This window comes from Mytilus californianus, unplaced genomic scaffold (assembly GCF_021869535.1).
Source record: "Mytilus californianus isolate M0D057914Y unplaced genomic scaffold, xbMytCali1.0.p SCAF_10, whole genome shotgun sequence".
Lineage (NCBI taxonomy): Eukaryota > Metazoa > Mollusca > Bivalvia > Mytilida > Mytilidae > Mytilus > Mytilus californianus.
In genome coordinates, this window is record NW_026262582.1 from 255,449 (window position 1) to 276,410 (window position 20,962).

The 20,962-nt window shown below is 34.4% G+C and overlaps 2 protein-coding genes across 2 annotated transcripts in view; both read right to left on the reverse strand.

The window, feature by feature from the left end:
* The window catches only part of LOC127717426 (uncharacterized), a 65,202-nt gene that overhangs the window by 21,113 nt on the left and 23,127 nt on the right, over positions 1-20,962 (reverse strand). The window contains exons 3-4 of the mRNA XM_052223067.1: positions 20,463-20,737; positions 17,059-17,288 (exon numbers count right to left, since the gene is read on the reverse strand). Coding sequence (XP_052079027.1) covers positions 17,059-17,288; positions 20,463-20,676 — 444 coding nt within the window. The 5' untranslated portion in view covers positions 20,677-20,737. The remainder of the gene's footprint in view (positions 1-17,058; positions 17,289-20,462; positions 20,738-20,962) is intronic.
* On the reverse strand, positions 9,775-12,072 carry LOC127717428 (uncharacterized). Its single transcript, XM_052223068.1, has 2 exons — positions 11,338-12,072; positions 9,775-10,768 (listed from the first exon to the last, which is right to left on the reverse strand). Exons 1-2 carry the CDS (start codon positions 11,420-11,422, stop codon positions 10,248-10,250), a joined length of 606 nt encoding a protein of 201 aa, XP_052079028.1. The 5' UTR covers positions 11,423-12,072; the 3' UTR covers positions 9,775-10,247.

Below are 20,962 nucleotides of genomic sequence, written 5' to 3' on the forward strand. Positions count from 1 at the left end.
CTGGCGGCCATCTTGGATGATGGATCAGCTTCAAAGTAACAACACTTGGTCAGCTCTTCATAAGGAACATTCATGCCATGTTTGGTTTCATTCCATTCAGTGGTTCTCTAAAAGAAGACATTTGTATGTATTTCCCATAGGGTCCTATGTTAAACTAAGTCCCCTGCTGGCGGCCATCTTGGATGATGGATCGGCTTCAAAGTAACAACACTTGGTCAGCACCTCAAAAGGAACATTCATGCCATGTTTGGTTTCATTCCATTTAGTGGTTCTTTAAAAGAAGACATTTGTATGTATTTCCCATAGTGTCCTATGTTAAACTAAGTCCCCCGAAGGCGGCCATCTTGGATTATGGATCAGCTTCAAAGTAACAACACTTGGTCAGCACCTCATAAGGAACATTCATGCCATGTTTGGTTTCATTCCATTCAGTGGTTCTCAAAAAGAAGACATTTGTATGTATTTCCCATAGGGTCCTATGTCAAACTAAGTCCCCTGCTGGCGGCCATCCTGGATGATGGATCGGCTTCAAAGTAACAACACTTGGTCAGCACCTCATAAGGAACATTCATGCCATGTTTGGTTTCATTCCATTCAGAAGAAGTTCAAAATGTAAAAAGTTAATGACGAAGACAGACGACAGACGCCAAGTGATGAGAAAAACTCACTTGGCCCTTCAGGTAACGGTAGATGTGTATTATTTCAAATATGTATTTAATCACAGCTTTGCTGTTTTTTCTAAATCATTGTCTCATCAAAAATTTTGATATTTTCTATTGCAACCTTAAACTGACAAGCATACAGAAATCTCTGTTAATTTCTTTATGTGCCCATCCCATGTCAAGGGCCTGTGATTTTAGTATTTTTTATTGATTCAGGTCCTTCATATTCATGATATTTGTTTTTAGTAAATTGTATTGTTACTAAATAAGCCGTTAGTTTTCTTGTTTGAATTGTTCCACATTTTTCATACCAGGGCCTTTTATACTATATGGTATGAGTTTTTCTCATTGTTGACGACCGTATGGTGACCTATAATTGTTTATATATCTTCCTCCTTTGAACTATTTTGGATAGCTGGTACACTCGCAAAAAAGACCACAACTCCTATTTTAAAGATCAAAGACAGCAAACTTAAATCAATACAATTGTAATGAAAGTGATTTTATATGAAAGGCTGTAACCAACAATGGCAATAATTAGACAGGAATAAAAAGTTAATATACACTAGATTCATAGAGGTATTTATAACCATGTAATACATTTTAGTTGCTGCTGTGAAATTCAGCAATTGAGGCAATGACATTTTGAGATTTTTGGTTTTCAGCCATTAATCATTGCCTCTATTTTTAGTTGACACATTCTGTATGTATGTGCCTGTCCCAAGTCAGGTGCCTGTAATTCAGTGGTTGTCGTTTGTTGATGTGTTACATATTTGTTTTTCATTCATTTTGTTGTACATAAATTGGGCCGTTAGTTTTCTCGTATGAATTGTTTTACATTTGTCATTTCGTGGCCTTTTATAGCTGACTATGCAGTATGGGCTTTGCTCATTGTTGAAGGCCGTACGGTGACCTATAGTTGTTAATTTCTGTGTCATTTGGTCTCTTGTGGAGAGTTGTCTCATTGGCAATCATACCACATCTTCTTTTTTATATACATTGTTAATTATAGGTCAACCTTAAAGAATCATACTGACCCTGGAACAAAGTGTTTATTGGGTAGAACACAAATCTAGGGTGCTCGCATAAGGCAGCTTAACTGCCTAAAAATAGTTGCACCAACATGACGGTATAATATGGTCAACTACCCATGTGTAGCAAACACAATCCTATCAAGTTTGAGAGCTTGCTGTCAGAGCTTGGTGTCAAACAGTATCAGAGGAGTATCATTCAGTTGAGTCATTATCAATATCAACAAGGTGTCATTGTATAATAATGGTCAAATCAATGGTCAAAGTCCCATAACTCCTATAACTAGAGGCTCTTAAGAGCCTGTGTCCCTCACTTGATTCTTCTTTAGTTTTGGAAATCATGTTAAAATAGATTAAAATCATATAACAGATACCCTCATAATGAGTGAGGCCAAATTTGGTTTAATATTGGCCCTGTAATTTAATAAAAAATCCTGGTGGCCATCATGAACAGTAAATCAGCAACAAAGTAGCAACACTTCATCACCACCTCATAAGAAACATTAATGCCATTTTTGGTTTCATTCCATTCAGTGCACCTCTAGACAATGTAGAAGAAGCATTTGTATGTATTTCCAATAGGGTACGTCTTATGTTAAAGGAAGTCCCAGCCCCCCCCTCCCCTGGGGGCCATCGTGGATGAAAGATCAGCTTCAAAGTATCAACACTTAGTCAGCACCTTATAAGGAACATTCATGCCATGTTTGGTTTCAATCCATTCAGTGGTTCTCTAAAAGAAGACATTTGTATGTATTGTCCATAGGGTCCTTTGTTAAAAACTGTCCCCAGCTGGTGGCCATCTTGGATGATGGATCGGCTTCAAAGTAACAACACTTGGTCAGCTCTTCATAACGAACATTCATGCCATGTTTGGTTTCATTCCATTCAGTGGTTCTCTAAAAGAAGACATTCTTATGTATTTCCCATAGGGTCCTATGTTAAACTAAGTCCCCTGCTGGCGGCCATCTTGGATGATGGATCGGCTTCAAAGTAACAACACTTGGTCAGCACCTCAAAAGGAACATTCATGCCATGTTTGGTTTCATTCCATTTAGTGGTTATTTAAAAGAAGACATTTGTATGTATTTCCCATAGGGTCCTATGTTAAACTAAGTCCCCCGCAGGCGGCCATCTTGGATTATGGATCAGCTTCAAAGTAACAACACTTGGTCAGCACCTCATAAGGAACATTCATGCCATGTTTGGTTTCATTCCATTCAGTGGTTCTCAAAAAGAAGACATTTGTATGTATTTCCCATAGGGTCCTATGTCAAACTAAGTCCCCTGCTGGCGGCCATCCTGGATGATGGATCGGCTTCAAAGTAACAACACTTGGTCAGCACCTCATAAGGAACATCCATGCCATGTTTGGTTTCATTCCATTCAGAAGAAGTTCAAAATGTAAAAAGTTAATGACGACGACGGACGACAGACGCCAAGTGATGAGAAAAACTCACTTGGCCCTTCAGGTAACGGTAGATGTGTATTATTTCAAATATGTATTTAATCACAGCTTTGCTGTTTTTTCTAAATCATTGTCTCATCAAAAATTTTGATATTTTCTATTGCAACCTTAAACTGACAAGCATACAGAAATCTCTGTTAATTTCTTTATGTGCCCATCCCATGTCAAGGGCCTGTGATTTTAGTATTTTTTATTGATTCAGGTCCTTCATATTCATGATATTTGTTTTTAGTAAATTGTATTGTTACTAAATAAGCCGTTAGTTTTCTTGTTTGAATTGTTCCACATTTTTCATACCAGGGCCTTTTATACTATATGGTATGAGTTTTTCTCATTGTTGACGACCGTATGGTGACCTATAATTGTTTATATATCTTCCTCCTTTGAACTATTTTGGATAGCTGGTACACTCGCAAAAAAGACCACAACTCCTATTTTAAAGATCAAAGACAGCAAACTTAAATCAATACAATTGTAATGAAAGTGATTTTATATGAAAGGCTGTAACCAACAATGGCAATAATTAGACAGGAATAAAAAGTTAATATACACTAGATTCATAGAGGTATTTATAACCATGTAATACATTTTAGTTGCTGCTGTGAAATTCAGCAATTGAGGCAATGACATTTTGAGATTTTTGGTTTTCAGCCATTAATCATTGCCTCTATTTTTAGTTGACACATTCTGTATGTATGTACCTGTCCCAAGTCAGGTGCCTGTAATTCAGTGGTTGTCGTTTGTTGATGTGTTACATATTTGTTTTTCATTCATTTTGTTGTACATAAATTGGGCCGTTAGTTTTCTCGTATGAATTGTTTTACATTTGTCATTTCGGGGCCTTTTATAGCTGACTATGCAGTATGGGCTTTGCTCATTGTTGAAGGCCGTACGGTGACCTATAGTTGTTAATTTCTGTGTCATTTGATCTCTTGTGGAGAGTTGTCTCATTGGCAATCATACCACATCTTCTTTTTTATATACATTGTTAATTATAGGTCAACCTTAAAGAATCATACTGACCCTGGAACAAAGTGTGAGGTTTAAAAGTTTTGTCAATTAAAGTGCTACAGTTCAAAACGTATGCACCAAACACATACCATACACTATTTAACTATCGTAGGGGTCAATTGAGAAAAGTCAGAAGGCCAAAATCAAGGTCAAAGTGATACGACTTCGCTTATGACACGTCCAAAGACTATGATGCAACTGCCTACTGAGTTTGATAACCCAAAGTTTAACTTTATGAAACGGCCACAAATTGGATAAAGTCAACTATCATAATCAATTCTATGATTAAACCTTTTCTTTGAGTACTTAGAGAAAATTTAAGTATAGTGTTTTATTCATGCCTCCATCTGTTTTATTTGTATGCAATCTCATAGGCATAGATATATAGAAAAATTATTTGCCAAAAATAGTATGTTAAACGTGATTAATAAACAAACAAACAATAACCAAAGTTATGCATGGTTTTTATGCATAAAGAAAGTCATTTTTCTAGAAAACTTAAGACTCATTGTTTTAAACACTTTAAAATATATAAGGTAAATCACTGTCTATATATTACATGGACAAATGTTTTTTAATAAGTTTTACAGAACTTATCTTACATGTCTTAGCACACTGGGTTATTCAAAGAAGTAGAATCGGACTTGGCTGCTTTTAATACACTCGACTACTTGTACTAAAGTAATCCTTATCCTTGTGACAGTTTGTGTAGGTGTTAATCTTAACACTAAGGAAGCTGTGAACTAACGTTGAGTCAATGTTTTCTGCTGTCAGTTTGGACCCACTTGAGCATGCTGAAGGTCCTTATATCTGCATTGAAATGTGAGGAGGACGGAGGAGACCCCTGAAACCGGGATTATTGTACTCCTGTTTGGGAGGTTCAAATGTATAGATCTCATGCATGTCTGGGGAATCCCGTAGGAAAGCATACAGGTATTGATCAAAAACATACAAAATGGCTGACACTTTAAAGTATGCATAATTTATAGAGGTCAAACCTCATACCAATTACAAACGTAAAAATTGAAAAGATTACAGTATTCTTAACTATAAGAATACTTTTATTTCATGAATAAACACCTCGAAATAAATATCAGGCCCTCTAGATTTTCTATGAATTGTTTGTAGAAACTGCTGTCTCATGTAGATCTCTATTTGTATTGATTTTATCTTCCCACCAGGGCAGATTCGCAAGGTAGTGTATGCAAGTTATATATATCGAACAGTCTCTGGGTATTGTGTTTAGATGGACGGACAGACAGATACAATTACTATATCCCCTGTTACAAGAGTTACAGAAGACTATTTGAAAATTAGGTCACTGAGCTTAAATGGATTTCTGTACCTAATTTCGTATGTTTGAGTTTCTTTTTTCAATATTTAAACTGCATAAAGAATTTTAAATGTGAATAAAGAAAATGTTTTAAGGTAAATTACATTTATTTAACATGTTTAACATATAATCTTATCATTATTTTAGCCTTTAATTCTCTAAGCATTATTTTAGCCTTCAATTCTCTTAGTATGATTTTAGCCTTCCATCCTCTTAGCATTATCTAAGCCTTCAATCCTCTTAGCATTAGTTTAGCCTTCAATCGTCTTAGCATTATTTTAGCCTTCAATCCTCTTAGCATTATCTAAGCCTTCAATCCTCTTAGCATTAGTTTAGCCTTCAATCGTCTTAGCATTATTTTAGCCTTTAATTCTCTAAGCATTATTTTAGCCTTCCATCCTCTAAGCATTATTTTAGCCTTCAATCCTCTTAGTATGATTTTAGCCTTCCATCCTCTTAGCATTATTTTAGCCTTCAATCCTCTTAGCATTATCTAAGCCTTCAATCCTCTTAGCATTAGTTTAGCCTTCAATCGTCTTATCATTATTTTAGCCTTTAATTCTCTAAGCATTATTTTAGCCTTCAATTCTCTTAGTATGATTTTAGCCTTCCATCCTCTTAGCATTATCTAAGCCTTCAATCCTCTTAGCATTAGTTTAGCCTTCAATCGTCTTAGCATTATCTAAGCCTTCAATCCTCTAAGCATTATTTTAGCCTTCCATCCTCTAAGCATTATCTAAGCCTTCAATCCTCTTAGCATTATTTTAGCCTTCAATCCTCTTAGCATTATCTAAGCCTTCAATCCTCTTAGCATTAGTTTAGCCTTCAATCGTCTTAGCATTATTTTAGCCTTTAATTCTCTAAGCATTATTTTAGCCTTCCATCCTCTTAGCATTATTTTAGCCTTCAATCCTCTTAGCATTATCTAAGCCTTCAATCCTCTTAGCATTAGTTTAGCCTTCAATCGTCTTAGCATTATTTTAGCCTTTAATTCTCTAAGCATTATTTTAGCCTTCAATCCTTTCAGCATTATTTTAGCCTTCCATCCTCTAAGCGTTATTTTAGCCTTCAATCCTCTTAGCATTATCTAAGCCTTCAATCCTCTTAGCATTAGTTTAGCCTTCAATCGTCTTAGCATTATCTAAGCCTTCAATCCTCTTAGCATTATTTTAGCCTTTAATTCTCTAAGCATTATTTTAGCCTTTAATCATTTTAGAATTATTTTAGCCTTAAGCTTCCATCCTCTAAGCATTATTTTAGCCTTCAATCCTCGTAGCATTATCTAAGCCTTCAATCCTCTTAGCATTAGTTTAGCCTTCAATCGTCTTAGCATTATTTTAGCTTTTAATTCTCTAAGCGTTATTTTAGCCTTCCATCCTCTAAGCATTATTTTAGCCTTCAATCCTCTTAGCATTATCTAAGCCTTCAATCCTCTTAGCATTAGTTTAGCCTTCAATCGTCTTAGCATTATTTTAGCCTTCAATCCTCTTAGAATCATTTAGCCTTCATTTATCTTTAATAAAAATGTTTAAGAATTATTTTAGCCATCAAAAATCATCTTTAATACAAGTGTTTAAGAATTATTTTAGCCTTCAAAAATTGTCTTTAATAAATAATGTTTAAGAATTATTTAAGCCTTCAAATATTTTTAATATAAATGTTTAAGAATTATTTAAGCCTTCCGTCGGCTTAAAAATATTATAGCCTTCAATCCTCTTAGCATATTTTCAGCCTTCAATCCTCTTAGCATTATTTTAGCCTTTAATCATTTTAGCACAATAGTAATATAAATTTCATAAAAATCTGGCAAGAATTGTACACATTAGAGTGCTTATAATGCAATTTTCCATATTTTCTTTCAAAAAAAATTGATCAGCACTGATTTTCGAAATTGTCCAAGACATTGCTGATACATATAAACCAATGATATAAGTTTTATAAAAATCTGGAAAGAATTGAACACATGGGAGCGTTAGCGATGCAACTTTCCATACAATTAATGTTTCAAGGGGCATAACTTTTTTAAAAATAATTGTTCGGCACTGATTTTCAAACTCGTCCAAGACATTGCTAATACAAACCTATGATACAAGTTCCATAAAAATCTGGCAAGAATTGTACAAATGAGAGCGCTAATGTTGCAATTTACAATAAAATTAATGTGACCAAGGGGCATAACTCTTTTAAAAATCAAAGCACGAAAGTGCTGTAAAGGCAGTTAATTACAGGTTGTGTGTATTTTAAGTCCAGTTATATCATTATCTTGCATAGTACAGTGTACTTATCAGAGGTGGCTTTCAGTATTTAAGATTTAGAGTTCTCTAATGATATTGAACAAGTTTTATGAATGTCATATTCTGAGCACTATATGAAGGCGATTGTTCTCACTTGTTTATGAACTAGTGCATTATGTCCAGTTTGTACCTTTTTTATCTATGTTTATAGTCAAATTAGTTATCAAAGGTACCAGGATTATAATTTAATACGCCAGACGTGTGTTTCGTCTACATAAGACTCATCAGTGACGTTCAGATCAAAATAGTAACAAAGCCAAACAAGTACAAAGTTGAAGAGCATTGAGGACCCAAAATTCCAAAAAGTTGTGCCAAATACGGCTAAGGTAATCTATTCCTTGGATAAGAAAATCCTTAGTTTTTTCATTGGCAATCATAACAAATCTCCTTATTTATATAATGATCTATATTCAACGACCTCAGGTACAAAAAAAATGTATGTAACTAAACTATGATGGGAAATCTTTGACTTCTTTCTTTTATATAAACTTTTGATTTGGTACCATAGAACTATGTAGAGTAAATGTACATTGCAACATGTCAACTCTTTCAACTCCAAGCAAAATTATATTTCCAAGCATAAAGTAATTTATGAATGAAAAAAGGAGTTCTTAATTAAGAAATAAACTGATTCGCTGAGCGCAGCTGGATACACCCGCAGAGGTCCAACCCTGAACAGCTGGGGCAAAAATGGACACAATATTCAAGCTTGATACAGGTCTGAATTTGGATTGTAACTAAATATTTGACATATTATAGTTTCTGAATAAATGTAGTCAATGAACTTGAAATCGGTTATATGAATTGAATTTATATTCAATTAAAGATTTCTTGCTGTTGTGCAATACACTGTGCTGTTGCGCAATACTTAATAAATCTGTTGCCAGACTATAAACAAATAAAATTCTATTTCTTCTCAATGTCATATTTGAAATTTATGAAAATCAATAGGGAGATTACATCAATAGCTATAAATAATTCACCAAAGTTTCATGTGAACTGCTTAAAGCATTTTTGAGTTGTTGTCCAAAAACTGGAAAATCCCCCCTTTTTTAATGAATAAAACCCCATAACTCAGAAATGTAAAATCTAAAATTTATAAAATTCTAAAGGGAGCTTACGGATTGATAATTTAGTCTTAGATGCAAGATTTTTTTATCAGTTGTTAGTGGCTTTGAACTAGCTGTCAGTAACTGCAAGTACTCTCAGATCTGTATTTAGTGTCTTTTTGTTGTTTGGATGTACAACTACCCGACCATGTCCACTTGTATTTGTATTTATCCATCTGATGAGTTTAGCCTCTTTCAACTGATTTTTATAGTTCTTTCTTATATTGTACTGTTACACCACTGTCCCAGGTAAGGGGGAGGGTTGGGATCCCGCTAACATGTTTAAGCCCGCCACATTCTGTATGTACATGTAAGTCAGGAGCCTGTAAAAGTGTAATTCAGTGGTTGTCGTTTGTTTATGTGTTGCATATTTGTTATATTTGTTCATTTTTTTTTCATAAAATATGACGTTAGTTTTCTTGTTTGAATTGTTTTACATTGTCATTTCGGGGCCTTTTATAGCTGACTGTGCGGTATGGGCTTTGCTCATTGTTGAAGGCCGTACTGTGACCTATAGCTGTTAATTTCTATGTCATTTGGTCTCTTGTGCATGTTTGGAGAGTTGTCTCATTGGCAATCATACCACATCTTCTTTTTTATATTTACATCAACAGATATAAAAAATTCACCAAAGTCAAGGTGAGGCAACAAAACTTAGTTGTAAGATCTCTGAAATTTTTTACAGGGTACGAGTTTTTCTCATTGTTGGAGATTGTACGGTGACAGTAACACCTGTAACTGCTTAAACCCATTTCTTATGCACTTTAGTTTGATAAACTCACTGAAAATCATACCACATCTCCTTATTTTTATATGCATTACAATTTACATGTGCATGTAATTGTAAATATATATATATCAGAACAAAATTCATTGCGTCACTTTTATTTATGCATCCTTTGGCACAATACAAGTCCTAAAATTACACAATATAAAACAACTAAATGTTATTTCAGATGAAAGTTTTGTTTCAGTTCCATTCATAGGATTTATTAGAATTTTGTATGTTTTGCCAAGTCCAATAATTCGCTCTATGTGACATAGAGACATAGTTGACTAAACCACCAGGTGTCGAACATTCAAGAATTTTCAGTGTTTCTGTTTTTATTTGATGAAAAGGTTGCCTGAGCTCTAGGAGCTTTAGGTTTTATCACGGGATATTCTGTGCTGTCAATAATAATCCAAGTCGTAGGAAACTTTTAATTTGAAGTTGGATGGTGAAAAATACCTGACTAAACCACTAGATGGCCAAGTGTTAGCCTCACACCACTGTTTAGACTTAAAAACAATCCATGTATACACAATGTTCTCAACACTAGATTCAATCTAGAATCTAGGCAGTTCAAAGTTGGTTGTATGATGCCTCAATTTCATCAAAGTCATAAAAAAACTGATTTTCAACTGACACCCTATCAATTTGAAAATATATGTATCTCAAACAATGTGCTGCTGGACCAAGTGTGGTCAAAACAAATAAAAATTTAGTATACAACTCTAAACCGGTATAAAAATGCATGGCTGTGTCACGTGTCTTCATTTCAAAATTCTCTGCTGAAAACATAGGCATTGATGGTGTTTGCGTAATTCCATCTGTGAAGCTCAACATGTACATTAGCTCGGCAGTTGGTGGTGGACAGTCATAAATCCTTTCTGCAGTATGAATGACTTCTTCGGGAAAACCAACTTTACAATCAAAACTTTCCTCTAGATTTCTACTACAATATTCATCAAGTTTAGTTCTTTTGTTTTCACAGGAAACTGCCCTGATTTTTCTTTTTGCGGACGATTCAGTCTCTTGCTTGGTCCAGGAAAATAGGCTGGGAATGGCAGTAGACTTAAGTCTCTGTATGGTGGGTTTGCGCCCTGAAAAAGGTTATAAAACATTAGTTTTTTGATAATTAAATGAACTTCCATTAGCAATGTATACTTTTTACTACCTGGCGAAATATTAACTAGATTTATTCATTACAATCTGGATAAAACTATGTTTGCCTGATTCAATGTATGTTATGTAAATCCAAAGGACAAACAATGAGAGACTTATGCAACAAACGTACATTGTTTGTACCTAAATAACTATAATATAGATGAGAGCATGTCATTGTTTTGTTCCTGTTAACATTGTCATTGATATTTTTCAAGAAAGTCTATGAGCATAGCTTATGCATTCCTGTCATTACTACATTAGTATAATTACTGCTAAAATAATTCTCAGTATGATAAACCTCTTGTAAGAAATCATTATAATTGTAGCAATCACCAAAAAATCTCAAACAGATCACATTGAATCGTAGTCCAAAAAATTATGACGTCTTGAATTACCCACCCCCTTTTATTCTAAAACGATAATTGCGGTTGTAAACAGACTTTGGTTTATTCGCATGGCGATTACATATATAACTATATATTTCACAAAGAAAATAGAGTTTTACCATGAATAGTTTCCTGCACGTAGTCTTTTTCAGTAAAACATGCCTTGCAAACAACAGCTGATTGAGATGGACTCCACGATATCATCGTGTTCTCGTCCAATCTGCGTATGGGCCATGGCGTTGATCCAACTTTTCCTTCTTTTTAAGTCATTTGGAAATGCATGTAATCCTCTTAAATGATATCAAGGTACACAACAACAAGTACTTGGCATCGTTAATTAAAAATATAACTGAAATAGTTGCACAGTGCAGAAACCGGAAGTAGAGGAACAGGATCCGCTACCACGGCGCCACCTATTCAGGAACGATAATTTGCTACTTTATATAACTGCGAAATTACAATAACGTTAGACGGGTTCACGTGCATAAACAGAAATTCGCTTTAAATTGTATAATATAATTCATGTTCAGTCGACCTTTAATTATTATATCAACGACTGAAATGATTTATAAACATCTAGATTGCAGATAACACTCGAAATTAACCCGAGCTCTTTCCACACGGAATTCAAATAATTCTAGTTTGTCAATCGGTTGACTGCTTATAATGCAAAATACTAATATATCAAAAAATTTTAAAACTAACAAAACACAATGATCGTTTCTCTATTTCCCAATGTAAATGAAATGAAACAAAAAACATTTTATATCGCAATAAGAAGAGGAGAGAATTCAACATTTCCGGATCTACTTGGAGCCTAATGACCCCCCACGTTGATAAGTTGGATATCGCGGAAGGAAGGATTAACCCGGCAACTAGAAAGGCATTAAAGCACTGCCTTTAATAATTGATTGGCACTGATTTTCGAACTCATTCAAGACATTGCTAATATAAACCTATGATATAAGTTTAATAAACATCTGTCCAGATTTGTACATGTGAGAGAGCTAACAAGACCGGACGTACTCAGGACGGTATTCCAATGTCCCCATCAGCGCTTTATACGGAGAACAAAAACCAGTCCCAAAATCTTAATACACGGTTAGATTCGGCATATCAGAGAACCCCCAATAATTCAACTTTTGGTGAAATCAAACAAATTTTAATTTTTGATCTTTTGGACCTTAATGTGGGCCAATTTGAGAACGGGGCCCAATATTAAAAAAAAAATTAATACACAGTTATATTACATGTATTAGGCATATCAACATGATCAACATGATCAAAGAAACACATTGACTAAAATTTTGATGAAATCAAACACAGTTTAATTTCAGACCCTTTGAACATCAACGTAGACTAACTTAAAAACAGGGCCCAAAATCCAAAATCTAAATACCCAATTAGATTCAGCATATTAAAGAACACGAAGAATTCAAGAAGTTAAATTAAACCCCATTTAAATTGGTCAAAAAAATAATTTACACAAAATATTAGATAGTATTTAACCCCTAATTCCTATCAAAACGGTAAGGACAATAACCCCTAAAATATATCCCAACCTTCGTGTTGGTATGGAACCTTGTGGTACAATTTTATAGAGATCCAATAAGACTTATACTCATCAAGTTATAATGTCCTGAAACAAGAAAAATGCTTGTTTTTGGCCCCTAATTTCTAAACGGTTAAGTTAATAACCCCTAAAATCAATTCCAAACATGCTTTTGAGGTATAGAATTAAAGCTTGTGGTACAATTTATAGAGATCGATTCATTTATACTCAATTATTGTCTGGAAACCAAATGTCTGCAGATGAAAACGACATCGCCAAACCATTATCACCGATTCTATGGCCACAAATTTTTGCAGTCGTATGAAATCTCTGAAATGTTCTAAAAATTGAAATTTCAGTGACAATAACTCCTATAACATGTATAATGGATCTTCAGATTTATCAGAAAATCTAACATTAGATAGACCTTAACTTGCTTATAATTTTTGCTTTGTCAGTTTTGTATCACCTACCATGACAACTTATTTTTTTTAGATATAAAAATACAATAAAAGAGTATGATTCCTCTGAGGGACACGATTGCTATTGTTTTCATTGATATTAGTATTATTCTCGAAAATAATTCAACTGCACATGTATTCTCTATTTGATTAGTTTTTCAACTTTAGAAAATAGCCAATCTTTGATACAAGTGTATGAACAATGTAATTATTGTGTTTTAGTTTTGTACTATCAATTCCAAGTTTACTATCCACAGCGGTCACTGATATATTATATAGAGAGAAGGTATCTCACTTCGTACCTTATCATCTATAATTTTCCTACGTGAATTCTAGGAGGAATCCCAATTCTAATTCATTAAATATTTAATTTCCTTTAGGTCAGTGGGCATGACTCCTTTCCGTACACATTCTTCTGTTTAAATTGCCATCGCTTTTAATATAATTCGACGTCTATCGACAGAACGGATCAATTTTACTCGTCGTGTCGTCGTATTTTGATTCTTAATTGACCGAAGTATTGTATGGGCGACAACTCTAAATCTGGTTCCCTGCATTAAATGTCCGAATGTTAATGAACAACACTATAAGGTACGAGAGTTACCCATAACAGTATAAAGTATAAATAAACTCGTGCTGTTCACAATCTATAAATGACCAAGTTCATTATTGATCTACTTAAAATTTTAACAAAACAGGAATAATAGCAAATAAACACATATGAAAGTTACTTAAATATAACAACATGCTAAAGAAATTTTACTTTTTTAAAAATCTTTGATCAATGATGAGCAACAAGTTTCTTAACGTTGATAATATGGAAGACTCCATTTCGGCTGAAGGGGTGTTTTAGTTCTACCTTTACATTGTTGACTACATTTTTTTATTTAAATGTTGCACATGATTTAAAATCATGCAACAACAATAACCCTAAATAGCAGATAGACACAGAAAGGATCTCTTGAGTTTCAAATTAATCAATGGAATGGGGAAACCAGATCAACCATTTAGTCAGATACCCCTGGAGGTCAAGAAAACTATACGCATGCGCATAATTACCTAAACAAACCATTAGAATTATGATTTGATTTAGGTCAATTGTAGCAAGGACGTATATTATATGTTAGTTAAACCTCCTAGATGGTTCTCCATTTCTTTATGGAAGTTCAATATCAAAGTTTCAGTTTCATAACGGTAACCATGGTAACATATAAGAAAAACTCCACTTCAGTACTTATCTGACAGAAATAGTTTTATCAGAACAACTCTGATGATGATGAACTCGCATTTTAACATAACTGCGGAATTCCCTCTTTGACGTGTTTCTAAATATATAAAACCCTAAATATAAATACTGCTTAATTCTGATTTTCCGTATTGAAAAATAGACGCATATAAAACTAGAGGCTCTCAAGAGCCTGTGTCGCTCACCTGACTCTACTTTGGTTTTAGAAATCATGTAAAGATAGATAAAAATCATAACAGATACCCAAATAATGATTGAGGCCAAATTTTGATTAATATTGGTCCCGTTATTTAATAAAATATCCTGGTGGCCATCTTGAACAGTAAATCGGCAACAAAGTAGCAACACTTGGTCAGCACTTCATAAGGAACATTCATGCCATGTTTGGTTTCATTCCATTCAGTGGTACTCTAAAAGAAGACATTTGTATGTATTTCCCATAGGGTCCTATGTTAAACTAAGCCCCCCCCCCCCCCCCCCCCCCCCCCCCCTAGCGGCCATCTTGGATGATGGATCGACTGCAAAGTAACAACACTTGGTCAGCAACTCATAAGGAACATTCATGCCATGTTTGGTTCAATTCCATTCAGTGGTTCTCTAAAAGAAGACAATTGTATGTATTTCCCATAGGGTCCTATGTTAAACTAAGTCCCCCGCTGTCGGCCATCTTGGATGATGGATCGGCTGCAAAGTAACAACACTTGGTCAACATCTCATAACGAACATTCATGCCATGTTTGGTTCCATTCCATTTATTGGTTCTCTAAAAGAAGACATTTTTATGTTTTTCCCAAAGGGTCCTATGTAAAACTAAGTCCCCCGCTGGGGGCCATCTTGGATGATGGATCGGCTACAAAGTAACAACACTTGGTCAGCATCTCATAAGGAAGATTCATGCCATGTTTGGTTTCATTCCATTCAGTGGTTCTCTAAAAGAAGACATTTTTATGTATTTCCCATAGGGTCCTATGTTAAACTAAGTCCCCCGCTGGCGGCCATCTTGGATGATGGATCGGCTACAAAGTAACAACACTTGGTCAGCACCTCATAAGGAACATTCATGCCATGTTTGGTTTCATTCCATTCAGTGGTTCTCTAAAAGAAGACATTTAAAATTGAGAATGGAAATGGGGAATGTGTCAAAGAGACAACAACCCGACCACAGAACAGACAACAGCAGAAGGCCACCAACAGGTCTTCAACGCAGCGAGAAACTCCCGCACCCGGAGGCGTCCTTCAGCTGGCCCCTAAACAAATATATATACTAGTCCAGTGATAATGAACGCCATACTAAACTCCAAATTGTACACAAGAAACTAAAATTAAAAATAATACAAGACTAACAAAGGCTAGTATGTATTTCCCATAGGGTCCTATGTTAAACTAAGTTCCCCGATGGCGGCCATCTTGGATGATGGATCGGCTACAAAGTAACAACACATGGTCAGCACCTCATAAGGAACATTCATGCCATGTTTGGTTTTATTCCATTCAGTGGTTCTCTAAAAGAAGTCATTTGTATGCATTTCCCATAGGGTCCTATGTTAAACTAAGTCCCCCGCTGGCGGCCATCTTGGATGATGGATCGGCTACAAAGTAACAACACTTGGTGAGCACCTCATAAGGAACATTCATGCCATGTTTGGTTTTATTCCATTCAGTGGTTCTCTAAAAGAAGTCATTTGTATGCATCTCCCATAGGGTCCTATGTTAAACTAAGTCCCCCGCTGGCGGCCATCTTGGATGATGGATCGGCTACAAAGTAACAACACTTGGTCAGCACCTCATAAGGAACATTCATGCCATGTTTGGTTTCATTCCATTCAGTGGTTCTCTAGAAGAAGTTCAAAATGTAAAAAGTTAACGCCGACGACGGACGACGACGGACGACGCCGGACGACGTCGGACGACGACGGACGACGGACGCCAAGTGATGAGAAAAGCTCACTTGGCCCTTCGGGCCAGGTGAGCTAAAAAGGGAGATCTCAAAACATGAAGATTATGAGATGAAAATTATAGGAAAGTTGTTTAAATTCAATCTGTTTGTTTTTTAATTTTACCTTTAATAACAAGACAATCTTAAGAATCTGAGGTGTTCCTTAATATAAAGCACAAAACGGTTGACGTGAGGGCCTTGGAAGACTTTGAAAAGGAGTCAATGGTAAAAGTCTACAGATTGCTTGACAGCAATTGTATCCCAAAAACTGCATTTCACCACCTTTAACCTGCTCTATATTTCATTGTATTTAGCAACATCACCCAGGTTTATTAATATATTAAATCCCCAGATACAATTTAGAAACAAGACACCCTAAGAAACATTCAGGTACAGTTTGGTAGCAATTCGTCTAGTTTCAGAGCAGAAGATTTTTTAAAAAGTTTATAGTAATGGATTGACGACATCCTTCATCAGTTCCAAAGAGGCCTTCAGATGCAAGAGCCATTGGGGCTAATTCACTTGGTAAGCAAAGTTTATTGATTACTTAATTCAAATATTAATTTACTTGAGCTATGTATTGACAATGGGATCATAGTCCAACATGTTAAATATAAATCTAAGTATCAATGTAGAGATACTTACATCTGATATCTCTCTCCATGCTGTATTGAAATAAGCAGTATGTATTGTATTACTATCATGATGAGCTAGTTTATTCCTGTAACATTTTATCCTGGCTAGATCAGATCCTGGAGTTGTTTCCCCTGGTAGTGGTAGACTGTCAAATCCATTGATTGCAGGATTGATAGATGTCAAGTTTCTGATTAAACAGATCATCAACGTTACATCAAATGTTTTGGAATCCGGAACCCCTGTAACATCAAAAGCAACAGAAATGTATCACTTATAGTCCTAAAATCAGTGTTAAAAGGTGTTATGCTTGAGTATTTCATTCACCAGTTTAAATATTACGTAAAACTAATTACAGATAAAATATTACTTTAAAAATATTGACAAAAATATTACTTTAAAAATACTGACAAAAATATTACTGTTATAAGATTTTTTATACTATTATATCTTTGAAATAATCAATAATTTCATTTACATTTATAACATTGTATAAGAGGATAAGGTTTTTTAATTTGTAGCCTGTTTACAGAATTTTTGTGTGAAAGATTTGAGTCAGTCAGTAGGATTTTTTTTTATAAGACATAAATATGTATAGAATTACTGTGTACTTCAGCTTTATTACAATATTTATGCTCTCCCCTTTTTGTCATCATTCTTTATGTTATGGGGACAAGCATTTTTTCTCAGATGTTTTAAACATACAATGCATGTCATCCTCATATAAGTTCGTAAAAGGGGAGGGGTATTATGCTCATTTACAATCAGGACATAAATGGTCATTACAGGATGAGCGAAAAATAAACATATTGCACAAAAAATACAGTTTACCACTGGGGAAGCAGACCCGTCCAATGTGAAAGACGAGATATTGGTTTCGTCTTTTTTGCCAGTTAACCCCACTTTTGATATCTAAACATGCTAAATGGATGAAAAATTTTCATACAACCTATGAAACAAGAAAATTTCAAATTGTTCGTGGTAATCTTCTGTTATTTTTTTATTTAAAGTCTTTATCATTTGGACGGGAACGTTTAGTATTTAAGAATGAAACAGCTTATCCAAAATGGTTCAAAATAAAATCTTATGGAATTATGACAAAAAGGAAAATAAACTTTAAGTTACCAATTCAACTCTGTAATTAGATCTTTGAATATTGTTTTATTGGTATTAATATTGATTTTGTTATCAGTAAATTAAAAACAAACTAAATATTATTGTTATATACATATGCACATTCATCAGTAGTTCATGGATCTACAATCTGTCGATACCTGTATCTTGGCAATATTGCACAAGGTCGTATTTTTCTCTGACTGTTTATGACATCTTTACACTAGATCCATTGGATGTTGGATGCGTAATGATTGATAATTAAGTCTTAGATACATGATGTCTTATTAGTTGTTACTGGCTTTGAACTAGCTGTCAGTAACTGCGAGTACTCTCAGATCTGTACTTAGTGTCCTTTTGTTGTTGGAATATACAAGTACCCGGCCACATCCACTTGTTTTTGTTAGATGTATTTCTATTTGTATCCATTGGCTGAGTTAAGCCTTTTTTAACTGATTTTTATAGTTCGTTCTTATGTTGTACTATTACACCAGTGTCCCAGGTTAGGGGGAGGTTTGGGATCCCGCTAACATGTTTAACCCACCCACATTCTGTATGTACGTGCCTGTCCCAAGTCAGGAGCCTGTATTTCAGTGGTTGTCGTTTGTTGATGTGTTACATATTTGTTTTTCGTTCATTTTTTTGTACATAAATTAGGTTAGTTTTCTCGTTTGAGTTGTTTTACATTTGTCATTTCGGGGCCTTTTATAGCTGACTATGCGGTATGGGCTTTGCTCATTGTTGAAAGCCGTACCGCGATCTATAGTTGTTAATTTCTTTGTCATTTGGTCTCTTGTGAAGAGTTGTCTCATTGGCAATCATACCACATCTTCTTTTTTTTATTTATTGTGAAGTGCTATATACATGACATATGCATGTGCTATTAACATAGGTTTTCGTTCCGTAAAATTATTTCATAAACAACATTTCCAGATCTTTTCGAATGTTAGAAATTTATTTTTAAGAACACGAACAAAAACAGATTAATTTCATTTAATAACACAACGATTTATCATTTCTGTTTACATTTAACAAGAGAGCACATGCTGAAATGTCTCACCTGTTTTATTTATCATTCATTTTATATTGAAAGTCTGTAATATGAGGGTTTTACTACAACAGTCAAGGGTATAAATTAGATAAGTTATTAGAGAAAAAAACATACATGTTGTTATTACAGATAATTTCTTGAGTTGTCTACTCTTTGTTTCTAAAATTTCTTCATCTGTAACATATGTTTGTTATTTATTAAATAATCATAAGTATTTTCATTTTTGGTGGGCACTTGGGAGTTCTTGAAACTTTGCGCAGTAACTTAATACATAGCCTTGATAACTAGTTTTCAAACTAAATTAAAACATTTTTAATCAACCATGGTAAATCAATGAGACAAGGATTTCAAGTGATGAAACTTAACAAGGCTTAGTTATTACAGGCATGTAACTTATTACATGTATTTTATGAGACACTTGGGAATTACTTGGAACCTCATTACATGCTCTGATCATTATTTCTTACAATAAATTAAAATACATTGTGATTAAGCATGATATATATATGTCTGAGCAAAGGCTTTGAAGTTATGTAGAGAAGCTGTAATAACACCCTTTAGTTATTACAGGCATATTTTTTCTGTAAAAATAAGTTATCATATGACTTATAATAAGTGAGTATTTCACTTAACAAAATAAACTGTTAACACAGAGATATGTCTCGCCTATTTGTTATTTTGATAATGCAAATGTTGAAATTAAAATAGCAATACTTTAATATGTAAGTTATACAAATATTCAAAGTCAATGAACCATGACTGAAGGTACGGGGCTTAAAATCTCCATGGAAATGAGATATGCCAATGCTTATACAACTGCATACCAAATATCATTGACCTACCACTAGTGGTTCCCTATAAACTGACCTAATCACAAACTAATACATGTAAACTAAGTAAAGTTTCGAAGTCAATAGACCATGACTGAGGGGGAGGGGCCAAATAATCTCCATGGTAATGAGATGTGCCAATCCTAATACAACTGTATACCAAATATCATTGACCTAGCACTAGTGGTTCACCATAAACTAGACCTAATCACAAACTAATACATTGTTGACGCCGTCGCCGGAAACAGCATACCCATGTCTCGCTTTTTGACTCGTCAAGGCGAGACAAAAGTATTGAAGATGTTCATTCATAAATAAGATTTTTTTTGTTTAGTAGCCATCACCAGAAAAAAAAATATGTGTGAACCACATGTTAATGAAATCTTAATTAACAAAATTTCTACAGTCACATAAAGACCTACCATTTCTTGGAATCAAAAGATTCCACTGAGCCTGGTTTATGATTCTCTTTACTTTTAAGTCCAAAAGAGTGTTGTGGCTTGTACTTAGTGTTGAGGGTAGAGAGGTAGGTGGAAATTCTCTGTCAAAATAAGTACGGACTGCTCTAGGTGTCACTCCTTTCAATAATAACGCTAATCGGACATAATTCTCCTCTTCTTCGGGAAGAGATGCCATGATTTCAGATTTGTTTTACAATAGAAACCTATATCATTGTTACTTAATGGTTCATGTGTTCCTGCAAAAAATAAAAGATGTCACTGAAACGTGAAAATGATCATGATGATATGGTGATACAATGTAGTAACTAGAGGCTCCAATGATGTTGATATGAAACCGGGTGGAAATAGGCATGAGTATAACAAGCACTCGGTTGTAAAGATATGTAGATTCTTTATTAAAGGTCTAAGGTGACATCAACAAAATAACTTTGTCTCATATAAAGACCCTAAAAAACACAATC